Genomic DNA, 25,764 nt, shown 5'->3' with positions numbered 1-25,764 from the left:
CTTAAGCAATATAATTTAAAATATATCATTTGCTTACTCTAAGTTACTGCAGGCTTAGAAAGCTTCTCTGTCCTCCCTGTTTGATAATCACAATTTCAAAAGATAATTTCCCATTTATACTGGCAGGATACACCTTAAGTTCTTCAGTAAATGCAGTTATTCCTGCAATAAATACAGAGCTATTGCAACAGCTGACACAAAAACTATGGACTATAGAGACTGAACACTCAAAGCACAAATATCAGGTATTCTACATGGTTATGTATCTGCCCCTGGCAAGAAACTTTCTCTTTTTGGAATAAAAAGACAAAATCACGGTTCTGTGGTAGAAAATAGAAGTAAAGCCTAAAGGAAATTGTCACAGAACATTTTAAAGATCAAACCTACTCAAATTGAGCGTTCATCTAGAAATGTTTTAATATATACAATATCCCACATACATAAAAAGGTAGATTACAATTTCAGTTTGTGAACAGAGAGGGCTTTCTGCTGCTTCTGTTTCTTCTTTACTTTGGTTGCATCTTTGATTTGCATTTTTACTTGATCTTGCAGTTGAGAAAAGAAGGCCTGGGATGATTTCAAGACTTTGTCTTTACCTTCATCCTGTCATTAGACAAAATATTTGTTAAAACCAAAAGATGTACAAACAGTACCATTACCATTACATGTGAGAAATCAGTAAGTAATGTATTTGACTTTAAAAAAGCCCTGAGAATTGCTTTTCAAGGATATTTTTCACTGCAATCTTAGAGCACTCCTGCTGTCTAAAGAAACAAAGTGCACTCCTTTTCTAACTAGCAATTACCATGGTACGTAAGAACAGCCAGCAAGAACAGATCCTTGCACATCATAAGCTACAAATACATGTCTGCTCTGCTTCTGAAAAGATAAGCATAAAGATTTTAGAAGTAATCAAGTGATTTTTCCTATTAGTTTCTAACATCTCAACATTTCAGAGATTTTAAAAATTTAGTTTATATGGTATGATAGCTGGTACACAGGTTTACTGTTTTACAGCACGCAAAACAAAATCAATGGGATGAAACTAGAGAGGCTCTACAGTAAGAAAGTTAAACAGGAATATTCTATTTTGAAATAGCTTAAGTTACTTGAAGCTCAGAAAGAACTAAATAGAAATGTCATCCACAATTACGCGTGCAAGTCCCACTTAACCAAGCAGAACAGTTCAAATGCAGGAAACAGGAGTGTTAAGTATTTGCAGGAACACCACCGTGTGAACTTTGCAATAAACAAAAAGTAGTACCTAATGCAAACAATCATTTCCACTTTGTGAATACACTTTGATAGAAAGTAATTGTATCATAATTTTTTTCTTGTTTTTCCATATCTAAAGATTAAGTTGCTTACAAGTTCAAATATATTTCATAATCTGAGTAAGCTTATAATGTTCCAACAACCATTCAGGTATTATTTATTCATAATTAAAGCAATAACGCCTACATAAATATGCATTATAAACAAGGGAGTCATCGCAAAGTGCAACCAAAGCTGTATTTTTTCAGACCTCTGTACTGACATGATGCTGTCAGGATACTCAGCAAAATCAGGACTAAAAAGGCATTCAACACTACTTTGCATAAAACAGTTATAACTATGGAACAGTCCTTCCAAAAGTGTAGTTCAAAAGAATACAGGGGGAAGGGGTAGGAGGAAAAAAGAGTATGCTTTGCATCTGCCCTTTTCATGTCTTCTTCCTACCTCTTTCTTTCCAATAGCTCCATTTATCTTTTGTATTTGCTCAGATATAAATAAGGTAACAGGGTGTGGCTGGTAAGCATATGTACTACTTGTGTACAAGAATTTTTGAGGGGATGGACAAAGATTAGGAGATGTAGTTGTGCCAAGAGGGATAGGAAGGAAACAAACCCTACACTTCAAAATTCTTTGTGACAAAGTTCCCCTTCCTCTCTCTAGCTAAATATTATCTATCCTTGGGATTCTAATATTCTAATATTCTTTAGCTGGGAAGCTCTAAGTTATACAGGATTACTTAAGAGAGCCTTACCTTGAGCAGAGTTGCTTTGCCTTCCTTTGTAAGCTTTTTTAATTTTGCTGCAGCAGCTTTTTTGCTAAGTTTTGTGCCTTGTTCTGGTTTCATCTTTTCAAGAAGCTTTTGACGTTTCTCCCTTTCTTTCTGCTTCATACGTTTACGGAGTTTTTTCTTTCTTCGTTCTCGTTTTTTGTCTGTGGGAGTCTTTTCTGCATCTGTTTTTACATCACCAGCTTTGTTCTTTTCCTAAAAAGAACAAGATCTCTAGATCCATAAATGTGCAAAAGAAAACACTCGTTTCACAGCACTCATATCTGCCTTAATGTTTCCATTACTTCAAGCGTTCAGCCAGCTCAGGGTGATGCCATGTAAAGACAAAAGCCAAAAAGCGGCTAAAGTTGGGAAGTGGAATTTGTTCAAATGATTGAAGACATGCTAATTGCTCTTCGCTGTTGTCATTTAGCTTTCCCCTTCCAAATACTCATATATATGTTGGGAAAATAATTACCATCACATAATAGTCAAGAAGAAAATCAAAGTATACCATAGCTTAGTGTAGCCAAATAAAACTACCTCTTTCTCCTTCTTCCAGTTATTAAAAAAAAAGGCACCCCACCCCCCAACCAACCACCAACACTAAAATGCAAGAACGTCCACAAGGTGGGGAACTCAGGCTGGGGGGGCAGCATTGCTCTGGCAGCCATTACACCCTTCTATCAACAACAGAGATCCTCTCCAGATCCTTACGTGACTTCCATTTATATTTACCTTGATCTCCTCTGGTGCTAAGAGAGCAGCATCGCTAACAGCAACAGGCGCTACTTCTTCCATACTTATAGCTGGAAGGTTCGAAACGATTTTAACTTCTGGCACAGGCTAGAAATAAGGAAACATATTTAGGACTGAGCACACCATCTCACAGCAGCTTACAGCTAACTGAAGATACTAAAGATTTGGTCTTGTTTAGAGGCAACTACAGTGCATTCAATATGAAATAAGAACAAGCTCAGTAACATTCAATGTTTACATTCCATTTCCCAAATAGAATTTAAAGTATCCAGCTTCAAAGAGGGGGAAAAATATCCCAATGTTATGAAACTTATGTACTTACTGGTTTGGGTGTGAAGTGGAAGTTACAAAGTGCATCCAGCTTCAGGAAAAGTGAATCCATCATTTCCTGAATTTCTTTGTGTTCAGGATTTTCTTCCTCTTCAGTCTTTTGCTGCATTAATAATACAAGGTTACTGCAACACCACTCATAAAGCTATTTTACTTTAGCAAGACTGATAACAACACAATATACACTTCAGAGCCATTACACTGGTGACCGCTCAGAGAAAGATCAAACTACTTCCACAAAGCAGAAAGCAGAGTTAGCAGTGTACACATGAACATGTAAGATTATGTGGTGTGAACCTCAAACTAGAAGGAAAGGCATTGTTTAAATTACCTGTTGAAGTTTCATGTATTCTTGCTCATAGATCTCAGCAAGACTCAGTTTACTCTTTTCATGATCCAAAGTGATACGTTTCTTGTATTCAAAAGCCTCCTCTTTTGGTTTTTCTTTTGGTACTACATCGTCCCATGCCTGAAAAAGTCATAAATTAATGACCAAATGCAACTACAGTCAAATATCAGGTGCTACAACTCATTTTTTTCATATTACTTATCTGGCACATTAGTTTATGCATGTGGCTTCCCAGGAACTCATAAACTTTCACGCTTTCATTTTGAAAAAACAAACAAACAAACAAACAAAGACTTACGGCTCTAGCTTATGTGCTTATCTTCAGTGGATCAAGGCAAAAATTGTATAACAAATGTGTAGTTTTCTTAAGTACTTAAATACTCGCCCCCACATATAGCATTTTTAAAAATTCAGCTAACAAGAAGCCTCAAGATGTGCGATACAAATCTATCAGTGGATTTTAAGAAAAATAAACAACTGAGATTTGGTTAGTCTTTAGAATACTCAGAGTGCTACATTTATGGTAACAGACAAAATTTACAGACTGGTATTACATTCCAAATAAACTCCTTAAGAGTTTTATCTGCAAACACTTTTTTTTTAAGTGCAGCAAAACGAAGCATATAACAGGCATGTAAAAACAGAGCTCCTCAGAAATTTAGAGACACATTCATCAAAGCAAAAGAATAAAACTACCAGCTGTAGAAATTAAGATAACTCTACACCTCATGTTTTAAGAGCTTTAAACTTACCATTGGAATGTCCCCTGTGAAACGAGTCTACAAGCAAGTAGAGAGGAACAAGAAAGATAATACTAACCTCATCCAATATTCTCTGTTTAATGATGTCTTCAAGCTGAAAAGTAGTTTCTTCTGTGATCACAGGTGCTGAGAGGAAAAGAGAAGAATTTTAAGATTAATGTTTCTCCAGCAAGAAATACTTTTTTGTTCTACGAAGAATAAAGAACAGAAGAAGGAACTAAAGCCTTCAAAAAATTTAGTAATTGAGGGCGAAGTAAGTAAATAATGTTTTCCTCTATGTTGAAGAGACTCATCATATTGTGGAAGTCTCTTAATAACTAATCTGCCATCGAACTGAGGAACTTTCAGTTAATTTAAAAATGAACAAAGAAGATTACAGCTTCCTGTAGTATCCACTATGAAAATGCACAGCCTCAAAAACACACCATGAAGTTTAACTTAATGTTTTGTCACCCTGCTCTTGAGTGACAGGTATTTTCAGCAAGGTCAAAGGGAAGAAAAGCCAATGTGACATTCAACACACTTTCCGGAAAGCCCTCTCTCTACTTACCCATTCGGACCGCATGGTCAAAAAATACAGTTTCCTCCAAAAGGCTGTTTTCAGGTCGTTTTCGTCCAGTCACTTCTCCTTTAAGCTGCCAAGGCTTTTCCTCTAACAACTCTTCTTCTAAACTTTTTATTTTTTTGCTCATCTGAAAAACACCATTTCCTAAGAAGTTTAAAACACAGAGCTCACAAGTAAACTCATAGCAATAAATTAATACTTATTTCAGGTACTTCTAACTCCTCATCACATAAAGATGTGAGAATATATGATTGCATATATATCTGATGTAGAAAAGCCACTACTCTTTCCTTACTTTGTAAATAGCTGCTTCATATTTGCCACACTCTGAACAAATCAAACAACAATTTTTAAAAAAATGGCCACTGTTTCAAAGTATTAGTAAAATAAAAACAAACAATTACCTTTTCCTGTCTCTTCTCAAAAGAAGACTTTATTTCACTGGGATCGATGCCCTTCTCTAATTTTGTATCAGTAACATCCTCTGTTTCACTGTCATCTGGCAAACTAAAAGTGACTTTTTTAGAGGCTTCTTTACTTCTCATATTCTCCATCATCATTTCATTAATATCCTCAACCCTGTAACATTAAAATTCAATATAAAGGTTGAACAGCCTCTATAATTTTTTACATGAAGATATTTCAGACATTAGGTGTTTATCTGTTACAACTAACGCACAATTAACAAATACAATAGGCTTTCATTGAAACCTAAAGGCAGGGGACACCAGGGAAGCTTCTATACGTTAAAAAATGCTTCTATATGTTTCAAAAACCAAAGTTACAGCTATTAAATTATTTATTCAAATAAATATCAAGAGACAATACTTAAAAGAAAAATGAATAATCTACCTTTTAAATAAGGTGACAATGCAAACCATGAACATACAACAGATAACAGAATGACAAACCACACCTAAACTGAGCCTGGAATTCACACTTTTCTACTTCACGTAAACGTAAAATTAAAAGGTCATTTTAACTGCAAATAAAGCATATATTTACTCAGACATGCTTTCTTCATTCTCCTCTTCAATAGCACTGTCTGCTTCTTCTTCCTGCTCATCTTCAACATCATTAGCTACTGAATCATTGTCATCAACCGGATCAAAGAAATCTTTGTATGTCAAGTCTCTAGAACTTTTAACTTGCTAAGAAGGGGAGAGAGAAAAAACAAAATCACAAACAAAAAACCAAAACCTGTTAAGACTGGCAGCAGTCTAAGGGTATCCTGTCTTTTAAAGTCTTTAGCATCTGGGGAATAGCACTACTTGTGTAACAGTGATTCTGTTTCATGAAGCATCAATCTCTGGTAGGGCATGTTAGTAAAACTAACCTCTTTTGCAAGTATTTTAAATATTCTATCACTTAAATTAATTTCCAATTTTAGCGTCTACAGATGTCAAAGAGTAGTAGATTTTGCCAATAATCCGTTGGAATGCATGCATGTTCCCTGGCACCATAGGCATAGTTCTTACTCGCTGGGGAGAATCTCTGGTAATAATAAATAATACACTATTTATTTTTGAAACAAGTACTCAGCAACTTAAATCAGAGTTACAGAGCCATGTCCCTGGAAAAGAAGTTTCCCAAAGCCCTTTGCTCTGCATCAGTCACCTTAGTGATCTCTAATTGCCAGATGTCAATGCTGAGTGACATGTCTTTTTCATTTGCTGGGTGATCTATTCTGCAATTCTGCAAGGTTTCTAGTTTGTATTTCTTGTGACATACTATCTCTTCCTTTATTCATGCAACACCCAAGACCCATTTAAAGAGAGACTGGAATAGCAGCACAGTATGTTCTTTTACACTAGGACATTTTGTTACCAGATATTAATGTAAAATATATTATTAAAGCCTCTGAAGTCATCAAATCAAATTTTACTTAGTTTCTACTCAGCGTTCAACAGTTTATAATCACCCTAAGAGACATCATATCTTGATTTAAAGGAAAAGAGACATCAGAAAATTAATTTACTGATATTCTTACTTTCATTTTATCTTCTTCAGACTCTTCGTCTTCATCATCTGAGATGACATCTTCAAAATAATTAATTTCTTCTTCTTCTTCTTCTTCTTCCTCCCTGTTTTCCTTCTCTACATGTTCTAAAAAAGCTTCCATCTCAGCCAGCTTGAAAAATTTATCATCCACTATAGATTTTCTTCCCACTTTCTTCAATGTGGTTTCCTTGGATGTTTTAGTTTGTTGCTCTAGTGCTTCAATATCAAAGTCAATATCGGAATCCTCATCGCTATATTTCTGCATTACGCTTTCTCCGAGTTTACTTTGCTTTTCTTTAGGTTTAATCTTATCTTTTGTATGAACACTCTTCTGTTTGGTTTCTGCTTCCATTATGTTCTCTTCCAGTTCCTTGTCGCTGCTGGTCTCTGCATCAGAGCTATCCTCTTCCTGGTCTGAGAGAAGGCTAAGATCTTCATCCTCGGCATCCCTTGCAATGGATTTCTTGAAGAAATCAAGAACTGCATTGTTCTGGAGTTCTAGTTGTTGCCAAATCTGTTCTTCATCAAAATTTTCTATCACCAGCTCTTTTAGAGGACCCCCACGAACTATATTACTTCCCAGAGTTTTACTCAAATCATAGAGAGTCTTTGTTAACGCTCTGAAGTCAGAAGCCAGTCCATCTTGCACACTACAAGTAAGAAAAAAATTAAGAGCTTCAAAATCACAATATCTAATATTAATATTTTATTTTCTATTTTGCAGAATTTATTAGCTTTTGTTCATTTTACACCCATTAAGTTAATCACACGCACCTCTTTTTATGTCTGCTCAGGTATTTTGGTGCTACAGAACAGCAACTTTCAACAGTTATTGCTGTTGCTTAACTTTTTACACATCTCTTGGAGTACTACTACTAAACATTCCTAGAAATTAAGACGTTGTAATTGTTAAGCCACTCAGCTTCGTTACACTTTGTGTATGAAATAGCAGCTGCACAGAATATTCCACCCTCTAATAATTGCATCTTCTTATATTTCGAGCATATTTAAGCACTCCAGACACTTTGGGGAAGTAAAGAGAATCACAGAATCATCTGATTGGAAGAGACCCTCAAGATCATCGAGTACAACCATTAACCTAACGCTGCCACTAGACCATGTCCCTAAGAAATTCATCTGTGCATCTTCTAAACCCCTCCAGGGATGGTGACTCCACCACTGCCCTGGGCAGCCTGTTCCAGTGCCCGACAACCCCTTCCAGGAAAAATTTTTTCCTAGTATCCAACCTAAACCTCCTCTGGTGCAACTTGAGGCCATTTCCTCTTGTCCTAATGCTTCTTACCTGGGAGAAGAGACCAACGCCCTCCATGCTACAACCTCCTTTCAGGCAGTTGTACACAGTGATAAGTCTCCCCTCAGTCTCCTTTGCTCCAGGCTAAACAGCCCCAGCTCTCCTGGCCTCACCTCATCAGACTTGTTCTCTTGACTCTTCATCAGCTTTACTGCCTTTTTCTGAACTTGCTCCAGCACCTCGATGTGTCTCTTGTACTGAGGGGCCCAAAACTGAACACAGTATTTGAGGTGGGCACTCACCAGCACTGAGTACAGGGGGATGATCACTTCCCTACTCCTGCTGGCCACACTATTCCTGATGCGAGCCAGGATGCTGTTGGCCTTTTTGGCCACGTGGACACACTGCTGGCTCATGTTCAGCCAGCTGTCAACCAACACCCCCAGATCCCTCTCTGCCAGGCACTTTCCAGCCACTCTTTCCCGAGCCTGTAGCGCTGCCTGGGGTTGTGACCCAAGTGCGGGACATAGCACTTGGCCTTGTTGAACCTCATGCAATTGGCCTCAGCCCATCGACAGTATAGCGCTAGACACCTCAAACATCCGAGATACAGATCCTTGGTTTCAAAAAGGTAACTGCCTTCCTACGCTGCCTTACTCCTCAGCTTCTATATTTGCGTAGTCTCCTCCAGTTGTTTCTCTAGAGTTACCAATGAATGGTTCAACATAGCTGATAGAAACAGAAACATTCCTTGCCCAGTTCCCGAAAGCTGAAGAAAGGCACAGGACACTGCAGCAGCGGCGGCAGAAGCCCCAGATCGGTCTCGCTCCAGGCGATCCCCCCAGCACCGGGGCAGCTGAGGGGCACGCGGCCTCCCCGCCAGCGCACCGCGGCCCGCCCGAATCGCCGAGCGCGGGGTCCGCACACGCACCCGGTCCCGCATCTGTCGGCTCCCCAGCCCCTGGGACACCCGCAGCCCCGCAGTACCTGAGGAAACGCTCCGGGCGCGCCGCAGCGGCCCCAGCCACCCTCAGGCCGGTCTCCAGACCCCTCACTGCCGCCATCTTGCCCCGGCTGCGGCGCGTGGAGCCCCCAGCACCGCCTCCTCGAGGCCGCCGGCTCAGCCGTCCGGGCGACTCCTGCGGCCAGCGCCGAGGTTCCGCGCACGGGAGTTCCGCCCCGCGGAGCGAGAGCCGGCCCAGCCCGGCCCCCGATCCAAAAGCATCCCGGCCTCCCAGCCCGCGCTTTTGTCACGGAACCGCGTCGGCTATTCATCTTTAGGTGGGCCTGCTCGCAAGCAGGGTACTGCAGAGTCATCCACTGATGGCTGCTGCCTCCTCCCCTTGGAAAAGCGAGGTATTGCTCTGGATTGGGATGTTCAGCACTGAAAAACCTGCTCTAAATATAGTAAAGCTACAGTCATCTTACTTTGCAGTTTTGTCTCTCTGACCTAGATGTAGAGGCTATTTTAGAACGGCACATTTCCAGCTGATTCTGTGAGCAAAACGCCTAACATTACCTGGCGTCCCCAAGCTCCCTAACTCTAACTAGACACACATTCACACACCTACGCAATCGGTGAGCACTGCCCAGTGTTCTTCAACTGTTTTGCTAATTTATATCACATGGTTTCCTTAAAGTTCATTTTATAAAGTCAAATTAAGCACTACACCCACACACCCTGCAGAAGAAGCTACCGCTGCAGCTGGGGGAGATGATCTGCCCTCCTCCATGCTGCAAAATGCATCAGCAGGGCTGCTGCCCGTGCTGCACTCACCCTGTCTGCTGCTGTTCCCAGCCACCCCAGCCGTTCAGCTGCTGGATCCAAAACTGTGACCAGCCTTCTAACTTTGTTTTTGCTATTGCCTTTGCTGTTCCTCTGCTGCTTTCATGTTTCCTTCTTATCCAAAAAAAAAAAAAAAAAAAAGTACTTTCGGTGCACAGAAATCAAAGCACTGCTGTGCAACTTCAGTGAGTCTTCTCATCGGCACTTTGTACCCTCCAAATAACATGGTGTGGCGCAGGGCTCAGCCAGCAGAGGCATGAGTACGACCTCTCCCTGTGCTTCTCTGAACATCATAAACATATCTGACACTTTACAACCTAGGTTGGAAGCAGAAAGTGTCATATATTGAGACTTCTAAATAGCCATCTTGGCCACTGATTTTGATCTGCACTTTTAATTATCCAGATATTATCAGATTTGAAATGGCACAAGCTGTTTATCACAGCAACTTGCAATGTCCTATGCCCCTGTCACAAGAGGAATGCAGCACCAGAAGACAGGCTGCTCATTGTCCAGAGTCTCTTCTGCACAATGCTCTAGTCAGAAAACTTTGCCTCTCTACAGATGTTCCTTGCTATAATTTGCCTCTTTCGCCCTTGCTTTTTCAAACAGCGCCCAGAGCGGTCCGTGCACAGTCCCGCAGCAGCACGGCTAACTCTGCACAGCCGCCTCCCTGCAGGCTTCGGTTCCCCCGCGGCCGCGCACGCCGGCTGGAAGCGGCCGCAGCGCTCGGCCCTTCCCGACGGAGCTCTCTCCTTCTGGGAAACGCACCGGGCAGCTGCGCCCAACCGCCCCAGCGAGGGCTCTACAGCCCCTCGTCGTGACACAGACATTGCCACTCCGACGCCTCGTTACCAAGACGCTCCCGTGGCGCCGCTCCGAACACCACAGCCCCGGGCTGTCACCGCGCCGATAGGCTCCCGCCCGGGGGCGGTGGCAACGGTGACGGCGAAGGGCGGCCGCTTTCCGGGACCAGGCTCCGCCTGCCCGCGGCCGGGCTGGGTGCGAGCGGCGGGGCGGCGAGATGGCGGCGTCCCTGGGGCGCGCAGCGGCCGGTAACGTGGGGCCGGGCAGGGCGGGCGGGGCGGCGGGGCCGGTGAGGGGCGGCGGGCCTCAGGGTGCCCGCTCCGGCCTGGGGCTCCCGCCCCGCGGCGCCAGGCACTGCCGCTCCGCGCTGGGGCCGGGCGGGCCGGCAGGGCGGGAGCGCGCTGCGCCTGCCTGCGCTGCAGTGCGGGTGCGGGCCCGAGGATCTCCGTGAGAGTGTTACAGGCCACAGCAAAACGGAATTGCTTTTATAAACACAAACAAGGTCCTCTGATCCACATGATATATTAACAGCTTATGGTATCTGCCTTGCAATAAACTTGTGCAGCAAACTTATGGAGCAAGGAGAAGCTCGTCTTTTTACGGTACAACTTGGAGGCCAAATGCAAAATATTTTCCCGTTCCTTATAATTATCTGGACTGTTCACTCTCTTAGAGTAGTAAGTACGGGCAGGTTAAACTCACTGTACCTAAACCACATTACTTTACTCAGTAGCCATACACTGCAGGAGAAAAGCAATTGACAGACTTTATGTTGTCAGTGATCAACCAGTGGGACACTGGGAATGAAACACCTTTGTATAATTGCACTGATGGAAGAAGCCAGAGCTGCAGCAAAGTGAGACGCAGTTTCTAGGAACTATTGAGCCCATCTGTTTCCCACAAGCCACCTCCAGCATGGAGCAGAGCAGCACTATGGGTGACCTAAGTAAGCCTTGTTGGCTGGCAGTTTCCAAGATGCCAATGCCACCTTGAAACTGCTGGGATGTCAGAAGGGCCAGACTCTGCCTGTTCTCCATTTGGTGCAGATCGCTGATACACAGCCCCTGTATGCCAAACTCCCTATGGCAACAACGTCCTCACCATACTTGGGAGTTTTTCTCAACCTGAAATGGCTGACAATGGAGCAGTGACCCACTGTCACATAACCTCTGCACAGAGAACATGACTGAATTCAGTTGGATTTGGCTTTGATTATTAAGCCATTTAAGTCAATGAACACTTCCCCACACAGGGAGCAACAAGCCTATGAATAAACATTGGAAGTATGAGGGTCTCACTTTACACTTGTAACTTCATGTTCATAACCTGCTCTGTTATTGAGTGGGTCAGTTAGTACAACTGTACATATTTAAACTCTGATGTGCATAATAGTAGATCAGTCAATCATTAATAGAATAAAACGCAAATAGAACAATTTAAAAGTATTTTTCAAATGAAGCTGAAGAAGATGACAAACATTCTGCAGTATCACTGAGACTAGGAAGCCAGCAACCGTATTTGAGAGCAAGATCAGCTGAATCTTCTCTGAAGGACAAAATTTCTAGAAAAATTCACATGTGGTTGTCAGTGTTTGAAAAATGAGGTCTTAAAAAACAGTAGGGGGAAATGCTGTATATACTAGGAGAATCAACTGCTTGTGTGAATTTGGTCTGCATATGCAAGTTTTTCAAGCAGGATATGTATTTGGATAGATACTTTAGTCACAGGGTCCACTGGCTTCAGAAGAAGCAGAGAAAGTAACTTTTTTTTAACATTGAAGAAAGTTTCGAATTTAATAATTCTGTAGTCAGTGAAGAAGTGCTTTCATGATTGAAGAATTTAGCCATAGCAATTAATAGGACCAGTTTTTTGATATATGCATAAATGTGTTTCTTTCCTGAAACACGGAAGTGATGGGGTTTCAATCTGAAGTTTGCTGAAAAGCTTTCTTTTTCGCCGCAAGGTCGTATTTTGATTATTGGGTTAGAAGATGACTAGAATATTAAGAAACTAATATATATATTTACTAATTTATATAATGCAAGGAAAACACAAACACTTTTTGTTTCATCTCAGTCAATTCATACTGGTAATAATGGGTTTAAAATTAAAGCTCTATATGCATATGACTAGAGCTAGGATAAATTCACAAGACTTCACAGAATAAAGTGAAAAAAACCCCAAAAGCCAAACCTGCTGAACTGAAGACTCTTCTGCCCCTACATACTCATAGGAAAAATATATAGGGTTCTACCACCCAATCCATTAAGTGAGAGGAGGAGTTGGAGAGATGCAGAAATAATATTGTCATATGAGTGGGCATTTAAGTATCTTTGACTTTACAAGAATCTTAGGAATATACTTACTTTTTCAATAGATTATCTTTCCAGGAAACACCACAAAAATCAAGCATTTTTCAGAGAGAACCCAAAATAGCATGTTATATTCCTTTTGCTATTGCTTCTGTAATAGCTGAGTAACAGGCTGTGCCTCTATTTTCTGTCAATTTACTTGAAAATAGAGAAAATACAAATAAAATTGTAATAACCATGTAGTCGTATGCCCTGTGTGAAGTACAGCAAGAATTACAGATGGGATATGTCAAAAAGAATGGGAAAAATCCTAGCCTCTCTCATCAGTAAGGATTGATTGAAAAATCTACATTCGTAGTATTTCTACTGAATTGTGGTCTGTTAATAATTAGAAGATGGAATGAAACAATAAAAGGTTCTAGGAAACGTAACAAATTATATAGTAAGTGGTCCCTATCTTGCAAAGGATTTTTCTCTTGTGGAGAATACTGACCTCCTGTAGGTGGAAGAGTATTTCTTGCTTCAGCAAGAATTGAGTGAGGCCTTAAGAAATTATTGTAGGTAACATAGGTGCTTAAGTAGACTATTAGATGGACAGAAAAGATCATTGTGATGTTTCTTTTTTAATTTTTAATTATTTTTTTAATGCATTATTTACTCTGGTGATCTGATCAAACTCTAGTCTGGTTAATTATCAGTTCCTCTAATTATGCCAACTAGATACTGCATGTTTCTTGGTTTGTACATTACAAACATTGCATAGTATTGGTTCCTCAGGCAATTGCTTTGTTCACCCCAGATAAAGCTGCATTTAGATGGCAAGTCTATTTACGAAATAGTTCCAGCATAAACATTTGAAAAGCAAAAATTTTTCGTTTATGTAGGAGTTGCTAGGGGATTTTCTTCACGTGTAAAAAATTGAAAAGCACTTGGAAGTATTAAGTTTCTCTACTATGCTAGTATGATAGCCTAAAAGTAACAAATGAAAAAGAATTGTGCAGAACTTCTGGGTGTGGTGAAGCAGAGGACAGGATGTACTGTGTGAAATGCTGGCAAGAAATATTTCAGGGCAGTTACTTGCATAACTGGACAAGTTGCTGGAAATAATTAATGTAGGATGTCAATTTAGTATTATCAAAAGATTCTGAATAGACTTACTTTTGTGATACCTAAGTCTTTGGAAAGATGTACATTGCGTGTTGTAATTTTAATCTCAAATACACATAAACACCTCTTCTTCCATTAGAGCACAACACTCAGCAAGGCTTAGATTTAAGGACTGTATCAGTTGTCTTTTTGAAGAAAAATTAACTGATAGCTGTAGTCTTGAATTCCTGTGATATGGTAGTTCTCAGTTTTATACAGTGAAGCTAGCTGATTAATTACAGTTACTACTAACCTTTCTGCTACTGCTAACCTTACAGGTACTACTAACCTTGCAGAGTACAGTCTTAAAAAATGCAAGCCATGCTATCCTCAGTGTATGCAAAGCATCCAGAATCTCAGTGCATCCTTTGCACAATCTCAGCAAAATAGCACATTTGTGAACTTAAAACTAAGAATCCCTCAAAGACTTTCAAAATGCTGCGATGCCTCTAGCTTGGCCTTGAGGCACTGGGAACTCTGACATGGCCTTAAGCAAACTGGCATGAAATTAAAATGTATCTATTTTATGAATATATCCTTTCATCTAATTCTAATTATGCTGCTAGAAACAACTGATACGATCACAATTTTTTTCCCACCCCAATGCCTCCAGATTCTAGTACTCTGACAGATGAATTTTTAATGTAATTCATTTGTTAGTATCCTCATTTTATTAAAAAAAAGCAACCCTAGAACTATTTGTGAGCAATACAGCAGTTTGACACAGTGCAAAGTTCAGTACTGCCTTGTCAGAGCAGTCAGTGAAAAGTTCTGTAGATATCTAAACAGCTTTTCATCACACTGAGTTTCTCTATGACTTCTCCATCTTTTGTATACATTAGCCCTTTGTGTCATACGGTCATGCAATATTATTTTATAATTACCTTTGTATTTATGATGAGCCAAATCATATTCTTTTGCTTTTGCAAGTCACACTGAATTCAGTGCCACTAGTTGTATTTCAAAAAAAATTGTTATTGGTCAGTTCGACATGGTACTTAGAAGTAAAATATTTGTAAGCATTTTAAAACAGATCAGTGAAACTCAGTATAAGACTTGTATGGCATGTGAAAAGCAAAAAGGGCAAATAATCATTGGAGAAAGAGAAAATAAGAAATCAAACTCAGGGGATTTTTGGATTTCTTAAGCCTCAGATGCAACATGACATTTCTTTCCTTGCCTGGGTTAGTTCTGCCAGCTGAGAGCTCAAGTCTTTTATCTTTAGAATCTTGCAGTATTGGTTCTGTCCAAGGTTTTGTTTGGTTTTTCATGTTTGTTTGTTATAATTTCTAGATGTACATGCGTATCCTCATTTCTTTCTCTATTTTGTAAGCAGCTCTGAAAAATCAGAAGTCATTTTTAAGTACATTATACAGTTGACTGTTACATTTGGCCATGTATTCCTCTTTTTAACAGGCATATATAAGCATTTACACCAAATCAGTGCTTGGTTGATTGGTTTGTTGGCGGTTTTTTTTGTTTGCTTGTTTGGTTATTTAAAAAATAATTCTGAATTATTACATAGTTTCTGAAAAAAAATTCCATTGAGCTGTTAGCATTGCAGAATAATTATTTCTTTGGTCGCAGTCTGCCTTCAGCTTTGCACACTGGTGTGCTTATGACATAGGCCTCATTAAAAGAGGAAAGAGGAAATATTGATACTTTCTCAGGAGCATTATATCGGTGCTTTTCACTTTTTTCAGGGCTTCTTACCAGATTGCAGACTTCAACTCCCACAATACAAACTCTATCATCATCGAATTCCTTTTCTCAAAACATTCCAAGCTGTTTGTGGAAACTGGGCCGACTTAATCATGTAGCAATTGCTGTACCTGACTTGGAGAAAGCTCAGTCCTTGTACAAAGATGTGTTAGGAGCACAGGTGAGCGAGACTGTTGCTCTCCCTGAACACGGTGTCTACACTGTTTTTGTGGAGCTGGGAAATACCAAGCTGGAACTTCTACACCCTTTAGGAGAGAAAAGTCCCATTGCAAGCTTTCTGCAAAAAAACAAGACTGGAGGAATGCATCATATCTGTATTGAGGTATTTAAACACGATATATCATATGATAAGATGGAGATATTGAAGTATGCGTAATTTTTTCATAGGTTTGACCTTTGTCAAGAACACGTATATAAGGCTGTCATATTTGTGAAAATTTATATTACATAAGAAGAAGTCTTAAATGTGCCTTTTTTCTGTTTTCAAAATCACAGTTCAATTTCATGATAATTTTTTCCTCTTCTATGCTATAAAGATTAAATTGGGGAGGGGAGGGTTAAGTATCCAGTGTGGAAGGTGGACAAGCCCAATGGCTTGTAAAGAGTGTTTGACAGGTATCAACTTCCTGACTTAGAAAGGACACACACTGGAAAAATATGGAGTTGCAAGGTTGAGCTTAGGTGTAGTTTAGATTTTCACAAGTTTCTTCCTGCTTGATATTTAGTTGCTAATTGTATACAGAAGTCAAAAAAGATTGTCAGTTGTACTTAACGAAGCAGCAGTAAAGTCTCTGGAGTTTCTTCTGTCCTGTTCTTCATTGTCCATCAAAGAGAAATTGATCTGAAAGTACACAAGATGTAAAGGTGCTGGGTAGCTATCTTATTTACTGTACTCATGTTTTAGTGTATATTTTTGATGCAAAATTTCATGCTGCTGCCTGTGACATGTTCTTAACATTTTACAGATCTGAGTCTTGCAAACTTTATTATTTCATGCAAAGTGTAACATAAAAAGTAATGGGATTACTGATGTGGGTAAAAATTGTTTTCAGAATACATCTAAAGAACACTGTTTGCTGTTGCATGCTTTTATGCAGAATTTAGAAATTTTGCATAAACGCAGGCATTGCAATTTTTCTTACATTGTCTGCCTATTTACAGATATTCAAGAATATCAATTCTGTTTAAATTTACCCTAAATTGTATTGCTAGGCAGTTCTGCTATAGATACATGAAAGACCACAGCTGAATTTAGAAAATGGGGGTTGTAGAAGAAAGGAGTGATTTGCATTACAAGTGAAAAAAAACCTCCAGCCCTCTGTAAGACCAGTGGTACTTACAGGTGCAAGAGAAAGAAGTTGTAGGCATTTCTCTGGAATAAGAGCTCAAAGCACCCAAAAGTTTCAAGTATATGTAATCTCTTTTAAGACTCAAGTATATGTAATCCCTTTTAAGACATTTCAAGAAATATTTGCTACCAGCTGAATTTGTTCTATGTGGATCTCCATTTTGTATGAGAGATTATGTTTTTGCAAATAAACCAAAGATGGCTGTCAAGGGAAGTCATAATGTTAATTATGAAAACTGAGAAGAATCAGACATGCTAATTGTACCATGTGCGACAATGCAGAAGTGTTGCATTAAAAAAGAAATTTTTAACTGTATAGAGTAGGTCAAGCAAGCCAGGAGTCATAATCTAGTGGTTTATTTCCATTAACTGGATATTGGATGAGCTAGAGCTACTTGCAGCCAGATTTTCCGGAATGAAGTCTTGTAACTCACTAATGGATCGCTATGCAAAAAAAAAAAAAAAAAGATGATTGTTCTAAGTCCCTCATGTTTGTCTCCAAACAAGTAGAAGATTATAGACTAATATATTAATACATAGAGAAAAATGCAGTCCATTGTAGGCCTGCTGTTTAAGTGGGACTGAAAACAGATTTGGTCACTACCATAGTCAATGAAAAAGATATTAACCTCCCTCTTCCAGTATTCCAGTCTCCTCAGAATGGAAAGTTTTACAACATCAAAGACCAAAATTCTGAAGTTTAGCAAAAATAGTTTCCAGAAAAACTGTACAAGAAATTCAGTGTCAATGAATTGTTCATGTGCAATTTAAAAAATATTTTGTAGAAATATCTTTCTATGAACAATTCTAATGCAAAAAGCTGAATTGTAAAAATTCATTCGGTATTGGAGAGGAAGCCTGACAAGTTTATCAAAATGCTTTTTATTTCTTCCTTCTGTCTTATTATTCAAAGGGAAATTTTAGACAGATGTTTTGATAGGGCATTTGTTTCAGACAAAATGAGCACTTTACAAAAAATTAAATTATTCCTGACCAGCTATAATTGAATTTAATATCTGCAATTAAAAGCATTCTGGATGCTTGGTAGAATAAGAGAGAAATCTGAGCCTAATATTCTCCTAACATGGATGCATCCACAGGCTTTCCACTGTTTGCTCTGCTTCCTTGGGGCTGCAGGAATTCATGCCAGCTGAGCCCAGGCACGGTTCCTCTCCCGGCTGTCTCCGCAGGACAGGAGCAGCAGCTGCAGTGGCTTCTCTGCTTGGTGAAACAACCTGGAGGGGCCCGTAGCACATGTTACATGTGCTGTTTTATTTTACATTAAACTTCAAAGTAACTCCTTTTTTTTAGGAGACTGGTAGTGCTGTGTAGGAAGGACTGTAGTGAGTTCAGAATTTTCATCAACAAAACTCCTGCAAATGAGTAGGAATTAACTGATTTATATTCCTCTGAATTAAAGCTAGGTATTTACTTCTTCTCTACAATAGCATCATTCAAATTTATTTACCAAGTTATGGACAGACACCTCAGTCTTGAAAAACAGCAATGCCCTTACTCTAATTCTAGGTCTTTATTGATTATTGATTATCGGATTTGTTAAACTGAGAATGAATGCATTTAAGGTTTGACAAAATTCAAATTTAATCTGATGACATGACATCAGAATTAAGATCACATTATACAGCATAGACATGTTTTTGTTAATTATGTATTTCTGCAGGGATCTGTACTGAAATATTATGTTAAAGGCTATTATTATATTTAAGTTCAATAGGAAAACCTGGGTTTCTGTTAATTCCAGGGTTTTCTTAGGAAAATTTATGAAGCTTAACCTACTCAGAAGGAAGACACATAAATCTAAAAGGGATTTTCCTTTTACCTTCTGCTCTCCCTTTTCACGAGCATCTAATAAGTCAGTGTTCTGTCATCAGTTAGACAGGGGGGCATTCTTCTTTAGTTATTGATAGTTTGAAAGCAGTTTGATCTTCTTAGTAATAGTAATGCAGAGTTTAGATTATTTATGGAGTCCTTATAATGTAACAACAAAAAATCAATAGGCTTTGTGCATGAGTGATTTTTGTTTAATAATTTCTTAAATATAGCATAATCAATTTAAACAATATTTTATAAAATATTCAAATAACAATTGAAACTTCTGTAGGAATTTTATTTTTGAGGCAAGATGTTTTTAAATGGTTTTATAATGTAATTTATTTTCAGAATTATACTAGAATTCAGAAAAAACATTTTAGTAAGTAATTATCTTATTGCTCCTAAATGTAGAATCTGCATAACAGTGTAATATGTTAATTTCTGTGAACTGTATTTTTCTTTTATAAGGTGGATGACATAAAAGCGGCCATGACAGAACTGAAGAAAAAAAAAATACGAATATTGAGTGAAGAGCCAAAAATAGGTGCACATGGCAAACCTGTGATTTTTCTTCACCCTAAAGATTGCCACGGAGTCCTTGTGGAACTCGAGCAAGCTTGAGCTGTAATATTCATAAATAAAACAATAGATGTGCTGTGAAGTTACTGAGCTGGTGCTGGGAATATTGATGTGGTATTCCGTTTTTACAAGTTTGCTGTAGTTCCTGTGGATTAAGTACAGCTTTTGAGTACTGAAATAGTGCTACAGATTTAGGGTCATTTTCTTTTTGTTGTTGTTGTTGATCTGATTTTTAGAATGAATATGTTGATATTTCTTGATTTCTCTGTGATTCTAAAGACAAATACATGAGCCGTTACATATGTAACATAGTAATTTATGTTCTGTGGCCTCATGTTTGCAACATGGTTTTACCTCTGTAACCACAGAAACTGTACAGTTTCTAGGTCATCCCACATTATTTTGTTCTACATTTCAGAGCAGAGACCCACTTCTTAGTGACAACAATATAGTTTAGATATTTCCTTCAGAAATAAAGGAAAAAAGGAACATTGTATTTTCAGTTTTCACCATTCAAGGTATGTGCTACACACTGATTGATTGATTCATGCAACAAAAAAAAATGCTGATGTTATTGTATGGATGTCTGCAACCAGTAAATAAGTTTTCCTTGGCATAACAGTTACTGCCAGGGAAGTTACCATGCATAAATCATTATTTAGTTGTTTTATGAACTCTGTGGATGTGCAGGCAATGTGAGAAAAGTACCTGAAAAATTATTTGCCTGAAATATATTTCAGACTGTAATCTACTTGTCATATTTTAGTTTTTTCAGGTATTGAATATTTGGTTTTCAGGCTTTATCAATAGCAAGGAATCCGGGAGAGACCTGAATAAATAGCGATTAATTTTTTCACTTACTTTATAAATATTGTTTTCCTATACAAAAGCACTTAAAAATCAGTGGAAAACATAAGCTGCATAAGTCTTGGTTCTGTACACTGTCTTTAACATCATAGAGCATGCCACCACACCTATGTTTGCGATACACTGCAGTCAGAGTTTATTGACTTAATAATGGACAGACTTCACTTTATTGGTGTCCATTAAGCAAGCAGTGTTCGTCCAGATATTTTCTTTTATAGTTTTGGGTTGTTTTTTTTCCACATGTCAGCTGTAGAAATTGAAGACTTGCTGTTTCTCTCTCTAGTTTTCTTAATCCTTAAAAGTAATATTTTTTCCTAGCTAAACCACAGTCTGAATTTTACATTTTCCTACATCTCTGCATATACAGTTAATTGTTTTAGCTTGATATGAAGTAAGTTCGTTTTAGTCTAGAAGAATTTTTACTTAATGGAAATTGAATTATTTGTGTTCTGTGTCATGTTTGCTACAACAAAATACAAGTATAATGTTGACTGAGATTTAAACAGGTCTTTAAAGACATTGATGATTCCTCATGAATTTTACTTTTGAAAAAAACTCTGCAAAGCCATATATTTTTTTAAATGAAATAGTTTTGCACACAAAATAAATACTACTCCTGTAATATTTTAAGAAAAATAGTGTCTTCTTCAGGATTCTTGCATTTCATCAAATCACTATTTATAGGGTAGTTTGTGATCTAAATTCTAAATTGTTTGAATTTAGAAATCCTAAGGCTCGTGGTGGAAAAGTAGGATGATTTGATATTTCTGACCTATGATTCTGCCATTCTGGAAGATGTTCTATTAGCAAAGCTGCTTTTGTCTTTCCGTTATTTCAAAAATGGGGAGCAATCTTTTCTGCAAAACTAGCACAGGAAGTCTTTGAACTTAATACCCTTAGTTTGGTGCAACAGAAAACAGGGCAGTCCTGCATAAGTTCATACTCTATTTCTTTGTCCTGTCTGAAGGAAATGGAATTTTGTGTATGATATCTATCAATACACTCAGAGTTGTAGCTTGATACTTTTAGCTAGTAACCACTAGTTTTCCTGACTGACTGCAGTGAGGTTGCCTCGCAGTAAATCAGCTGATGTATTTTGCTCATCATAACTAAGTCATGCTCCCATCTTACTCACAGTTTATACATGTAAACTGACTCCTCCTAATGTAGAAGTCAAGATAACAACAACAACAAACAAACAAAAACCAAAAAAGTTTAGGTCTGTAAAATTCGTCAAATGCCCCAAACTGGGCCATGCTTATTACAACCTCTTACCATTTGGTGGGATCAGACTCCCTTACTTATCTGGGTGTGTGCAACAGGATATGAGAATTTCCACCCTTGGAAGAATAGCCAAGAGAGCTGGACAGCTGAAAAATCTGAAGACAGCTAAGATGCATTGACAGAAGCTTCCTGTTCATAAGCCTAACTCCCATTGGCTTCAGGGGGAACAGGATCAGCCCCTGTACTTTTAACAAACATCTAGTCCTTCACCTTAAACAAGAGAGCCTTTGCAAGTCATTCTTTGTTGTGACTTTCTAAGGGTTTGAGGGGGGGATTAGATACAGGGGCCTTACCCTTTGTCACTGCAATGATTAAAAAAGGGGAATAACATCAAGAAAAACAGTGAAAATTCAGGGATGGAAACCAGAGCAATAGAGCACTGTGATTTGTTTCTTCCAGTGGAGGGACACTTAATCATATACTTTGGCACCAGTATTCTACTTCTGGAAAGAACAACATGGATTCAAATAACTCGAGCCTGATTAGCTCAGAAGGGAATTTGGCTTTGACAACGGGTATTTGTTGGGGATTTTTTCAAAAAGTACAGTGAAACCTTCTTTTCTGATACTGTCAAGCTTTTCAGAAGATGAAATGTTAACATTTTGTCAGTAAGTTTTGCCAAGTTTGGGTCATTTGTCAAGTGCAAGTTCCCTGTTCCAATCTCTCCATGTGCCTGTTTTCCCCTCAGAGGTCAAGCTTGTTCCCATTTTATGCAGCCTAAGGGAGACAAGACACATTTTTCTGGACTTCATCAATATTACTCAGGCAGCTAAAGGGCTCATAACTAAATGACACAAACTATCTTCTTTACTTCCACTCTGCAACCCTCAAGTCTGTGCTAGGTGAGAGAAGGGGAACAGGCTGCAGAATGAGTCCTATTCCATATGCATGAGACAAACCTAGAAGCAAACTCAAAAAGCTGAGAAAAGAACAAACTACATGCCTTTTAAAAGCTAACCTTACAGTTTTGCAAATCTGCAAAAACTCTGGTCCTGTTATGTTTATACTGCAATTAATTCACCTGAATAACAGAAACAACCAGCCAACCAAAAACTAAAGAGAAAACCCAAACAACCAAACAAAAAACAGACCAAGAACAAAGCAACAAAAACCCCCAACCTGGGTATTTCATTCTGAATTCAATTGCTTTAATTATTACTATATTTACCCATCTTATCTCAAGTTTTGGAAGAACGTACTCTCTCAGGGTGCCATAGCTACAGTGTTTCATACAGCTAACACAGCCTGAAAATCTAGAAAGCAGTGAGTGAATTAGAAGAGGAACTGAAGATGGCATTTGCTTTTGCAGACCACTTTCTGGGTGTATAATACTTCTGTGTTTAACACTGAGACTAGAGTTTGCTTTCTTAATGCACATGCAGAAGCAATGCTATCTGTTGTTAAGGACAGTCCCTGGATTTGGACTTCATTGCTAAGATGAATGGAAATTTGCGTGACCAAGGAAGTCTCATAGTAAGACCAGGAAAGATGGAGATGTTTACAATATCTAGTTGAAGCACTTACAGTAGGTGCTCTGAATAATTTCCTTGGTGCTTCCATTTGATTATCTCCTTACAAGAAATTCTTCCTATAGTTAACTGACCTGGGTTCGTTCACAGAATAGAATCATTTCAGTTGGAAGAGACCCTCAGGATCATCGAGTCCAACCATAAATTCTGTCTTGAACATTTTAAAGTAATGATACATTTTGAAGCACTTCATGACTCTTCTAGGAGTAATTTAAAGTGTAATCTAAAGTGATCTTTTAACTGTTATGCTTTGTTAACATAAAAATAGCAAATAGGTACTAAAATCTTCTATAAAAATAGACCTTTAGTGAAGATTTTTTAGTAATTTTCCACACTGCATTTTTTTCAGTAATGACAGGTTTAAACCACGATTAAAATAGTTCTGAAGTAAGCAGTAACTGTGAGTACTCTGAAGAAATATGTGAGGATGCACAATTTGCATTAAATATGGGGAATATCCTACTTCTGCACCTGTGGCTGGCTTGTATAGAAAAGATTATTTCCAGAAATTGAAGAGTAGCAGAGAGGTGCATTATTGGACTGATAATTACGCACCTTATTTTTACCTTCCTTTTTGGTATATAATTTTCTATAACAATCATCTGTCTAAGTCTCTGTCTCCAAAACAGGGTGGGGGAAGATGTTTGTTTGGAACTTAAATTTAAGAAGTTAAAAAATATATTGCAGTCCCTTTGGGACCCCTGCTGTCTTTGGGAGGTCAGCTGTAGCACAATACTTGCAGCTGCAGTAACTTCAAAAAGAAAACACATACCTGCCCTATCAAGCTAAAAATACCACTTTTGGTACATTGCTTGGGAAAGTGACAACTTCCTTATGTATATGAGGCTGTTTCATCAAGTTAACAATTTTGAGAATTAATAATATGAATTAAAATATTATTTGCCAAATGTTTCAACAACTCACCTACAGATTATATATAACTTCCTGTAGTTCTGTGTAAAACATACATACATTACAATTTACATAATGTTTTAGTTCTTTTTATCTTCAAAAGAGAACCAAAATCAGTGAAATATTTAGAATATAAAAAGGGACAGACTAGAAAAGTCACCATAGAAAACAAGGATAGAAAATAGCCTCTTAATACCAAACGGATACTCTGTAGCTAGTGAATCTTAACACAATCTTAGCAACTAAACGAACAAAACAAAACCCCACAAAATGGTGTTTCCATGAAGGGCCTTTGCAGGCGCATGGAATTTACTCAGAGCTAAGCAACTGGTATAGCTCCCCTGGGCAAACAAAAGCACACCAAGTTGGACACACAGCTATTGTAGTGAACATTGATATCTAGCTGATCGTAATGCAATATAATTACACAAGAACAGCTCTTCACTTTTGCTATCATGAGAAAGACTACTTTTTACACTCAAGAATATCTACAAGTCTCAAATTTGCATGGTTATGAGCAAGTCCTGCCATAATTGGCCTAAGAGCACTTGATCTTACATATTTTCCTTTATATACAAAGTAACCACCATCACCTAGCTGAAGCAGAAAGATCTAGTAGTTTCCTATGAAAGGCCCAAGGAACCAATTATGTTTATCATTCACCATAACAAATGTTCTTGGAGAAACCCACTTTGGTGAGCTTTTAAATATTACACATCACATCTTCCATTTTTAATCTTTTTTGGGGGGATCTATATATTATCTACAGAATGGCATAAAATAATGATTTGATCTCATAAATATGGCCGTATGATAGAATGTGATTAAGTCTAGTGCTGTCCCCTGCTGTAATGTTCAAACTTTTGGTGCTTAATTTGATTTTTCCTGCAGTGGAGCACCTCAAGCAACAGGGAAACCTGAAGTCAATAACTAGCAGGATTACATAGCTAGCATTCAGGAATGCGCTTCACAGAAAAATAGTGTGCAAGACTGACAGAAAATAATGTATTCTGTGGCCCTCACCAAAGCAGGGTCCCTAGGTGTACAGACAGGGTGGCCTTGCCATCTGTCACAGCAGGACTGGAGGTCTCCAGCAAACACACCTACCTACCCGTGCTGCTTGAGGGGCTCCAGAAGGGTAGCAGGGCTGAAGCATTCCCCGAGTCCTCGGGGCTGGGCAAGCTCCTCCGCAGGCACGAGTGGAGCTGGTGCAGAGCTGGGCCTCCAGCCTTCATTGTCTGTGATGGGTTAGTCCGTATCAGCAAGCCACTCATTTTTTGTGCCATTTTGTGAGAAACTCAAGGGCGTACAAACACAGCGTCACCTCACCAGCCGCGTGTGAGGCAGCGCTGGGAGTTCTGCCATTGCCTCTTCCAACCTGGCTGGGAGGAGGCCGAGCAGGACCCCGCGAGCGGAGAGCGACGTCTGCGCTTCGAGACCGGCAGGTAGAGCCGGAGGCAACCGGGCGGCGGTGTCGGTGGCGGCGGGCCGGGCGGGCGGGCTGGGGCGATGCTGAGGTGATGTTGACAAGAGGCGGGAGACTCGGGGCCGCCCCCCGCGCGCGGCCGGCCCGGCCCCCCT

The 25,764-nt window shown here is 39.0% G+C and overlaps 2 protein-coding genes across 4 annotated transcripts; one reads left to right on the top strand and one right to left on the bottom strand.

The window, feature by feature from the left end:
- Nucleotides 1-392: 392 nt before the first annotated feature.
- On the bottom strand, nt 393-25,706 carry MPHOSPH10 (M-phase phosphoprotein 10). Of its 3 annotated transcripts, none has more exons than XM_065076121.1 (12): nt 25,291-25,706; nt 16,605-16,672; nt 6,796-7,456; nt 5,811-5,956; nt 5,210-5,384; nt 4,791-4,932; nt 4,299-4,366; nt 3,462-3,599; nt 3,123-3,233; nt 2,780-2,887; nt 2,027-2,257; nt 393-603 (listed from the first exon to the last, which is right to left on the bottom strand). In XM_065076121.1, exons 2-12 carry the CDS (start codon nt 16,655-16,657, stop codon nt 454-456), a joined length of 1,983 nt encoding a protein of 660 aa, XP_064932193.1. In that variant the 5' UTR covers nt 16,658-16,672; nt 25,291-25,706; the 3' UTR covers nt 393-453. The 3 variants fall into 3 exon arrangements, with proteins under 3 accessions (XP_064932193.1, XP_021154924.1, XP_064932192.1); XM_021299249.2 differs by having other exon boundaries at nt 25,295-25,631; XM_065076120.1 differs by lacking the exons at nt 16,605-16,672; nt 25,291-25,706 and adding an exon at nt 9,046-9,738.
- On the top strand, nt 10,731-21,094 carry MCEE (methylmalonyl-CoA epimerase). Its single transcript, XM_065076143.1, has 3 exons — nt 10,731-10,899; nt 15,813-16,153; nt 19,481-21,094. The coding sequence occupies exons 1-3, from the start codon at nt 10,869-10,871 to the stop codon at nt 19,631-19,633; spliced, it is 525 nt and encodes a 174-aa protein (XP_064932215.1). The 5' UTR covers nt 10,731-10,868; the 3' UTR covers nt 19,634-21,094.
- Nucleotides 25,707-25,764: the final 58 nt, after the last annotated feature.

Source organism: Columba livia, chromosome 11 (assembly GCF_036013475.1).
Source record: "Columba livia isolate bColLiv1 breed racing homer chromosome 11, bColLiv1.pat.W.v2, whole genome shotgun sequence".
NCBI classification, from domain to species: domain Eukaryota; kingdom Metazoa; phylum Chordata; class Aves; order Columbiformes; family Columbidae; genus Columba; species Columba livia.
Note: the sequence above shows the minus strand (reverse complement) of the source record. Positions and strands in the feature narration are given on the sequence as shown.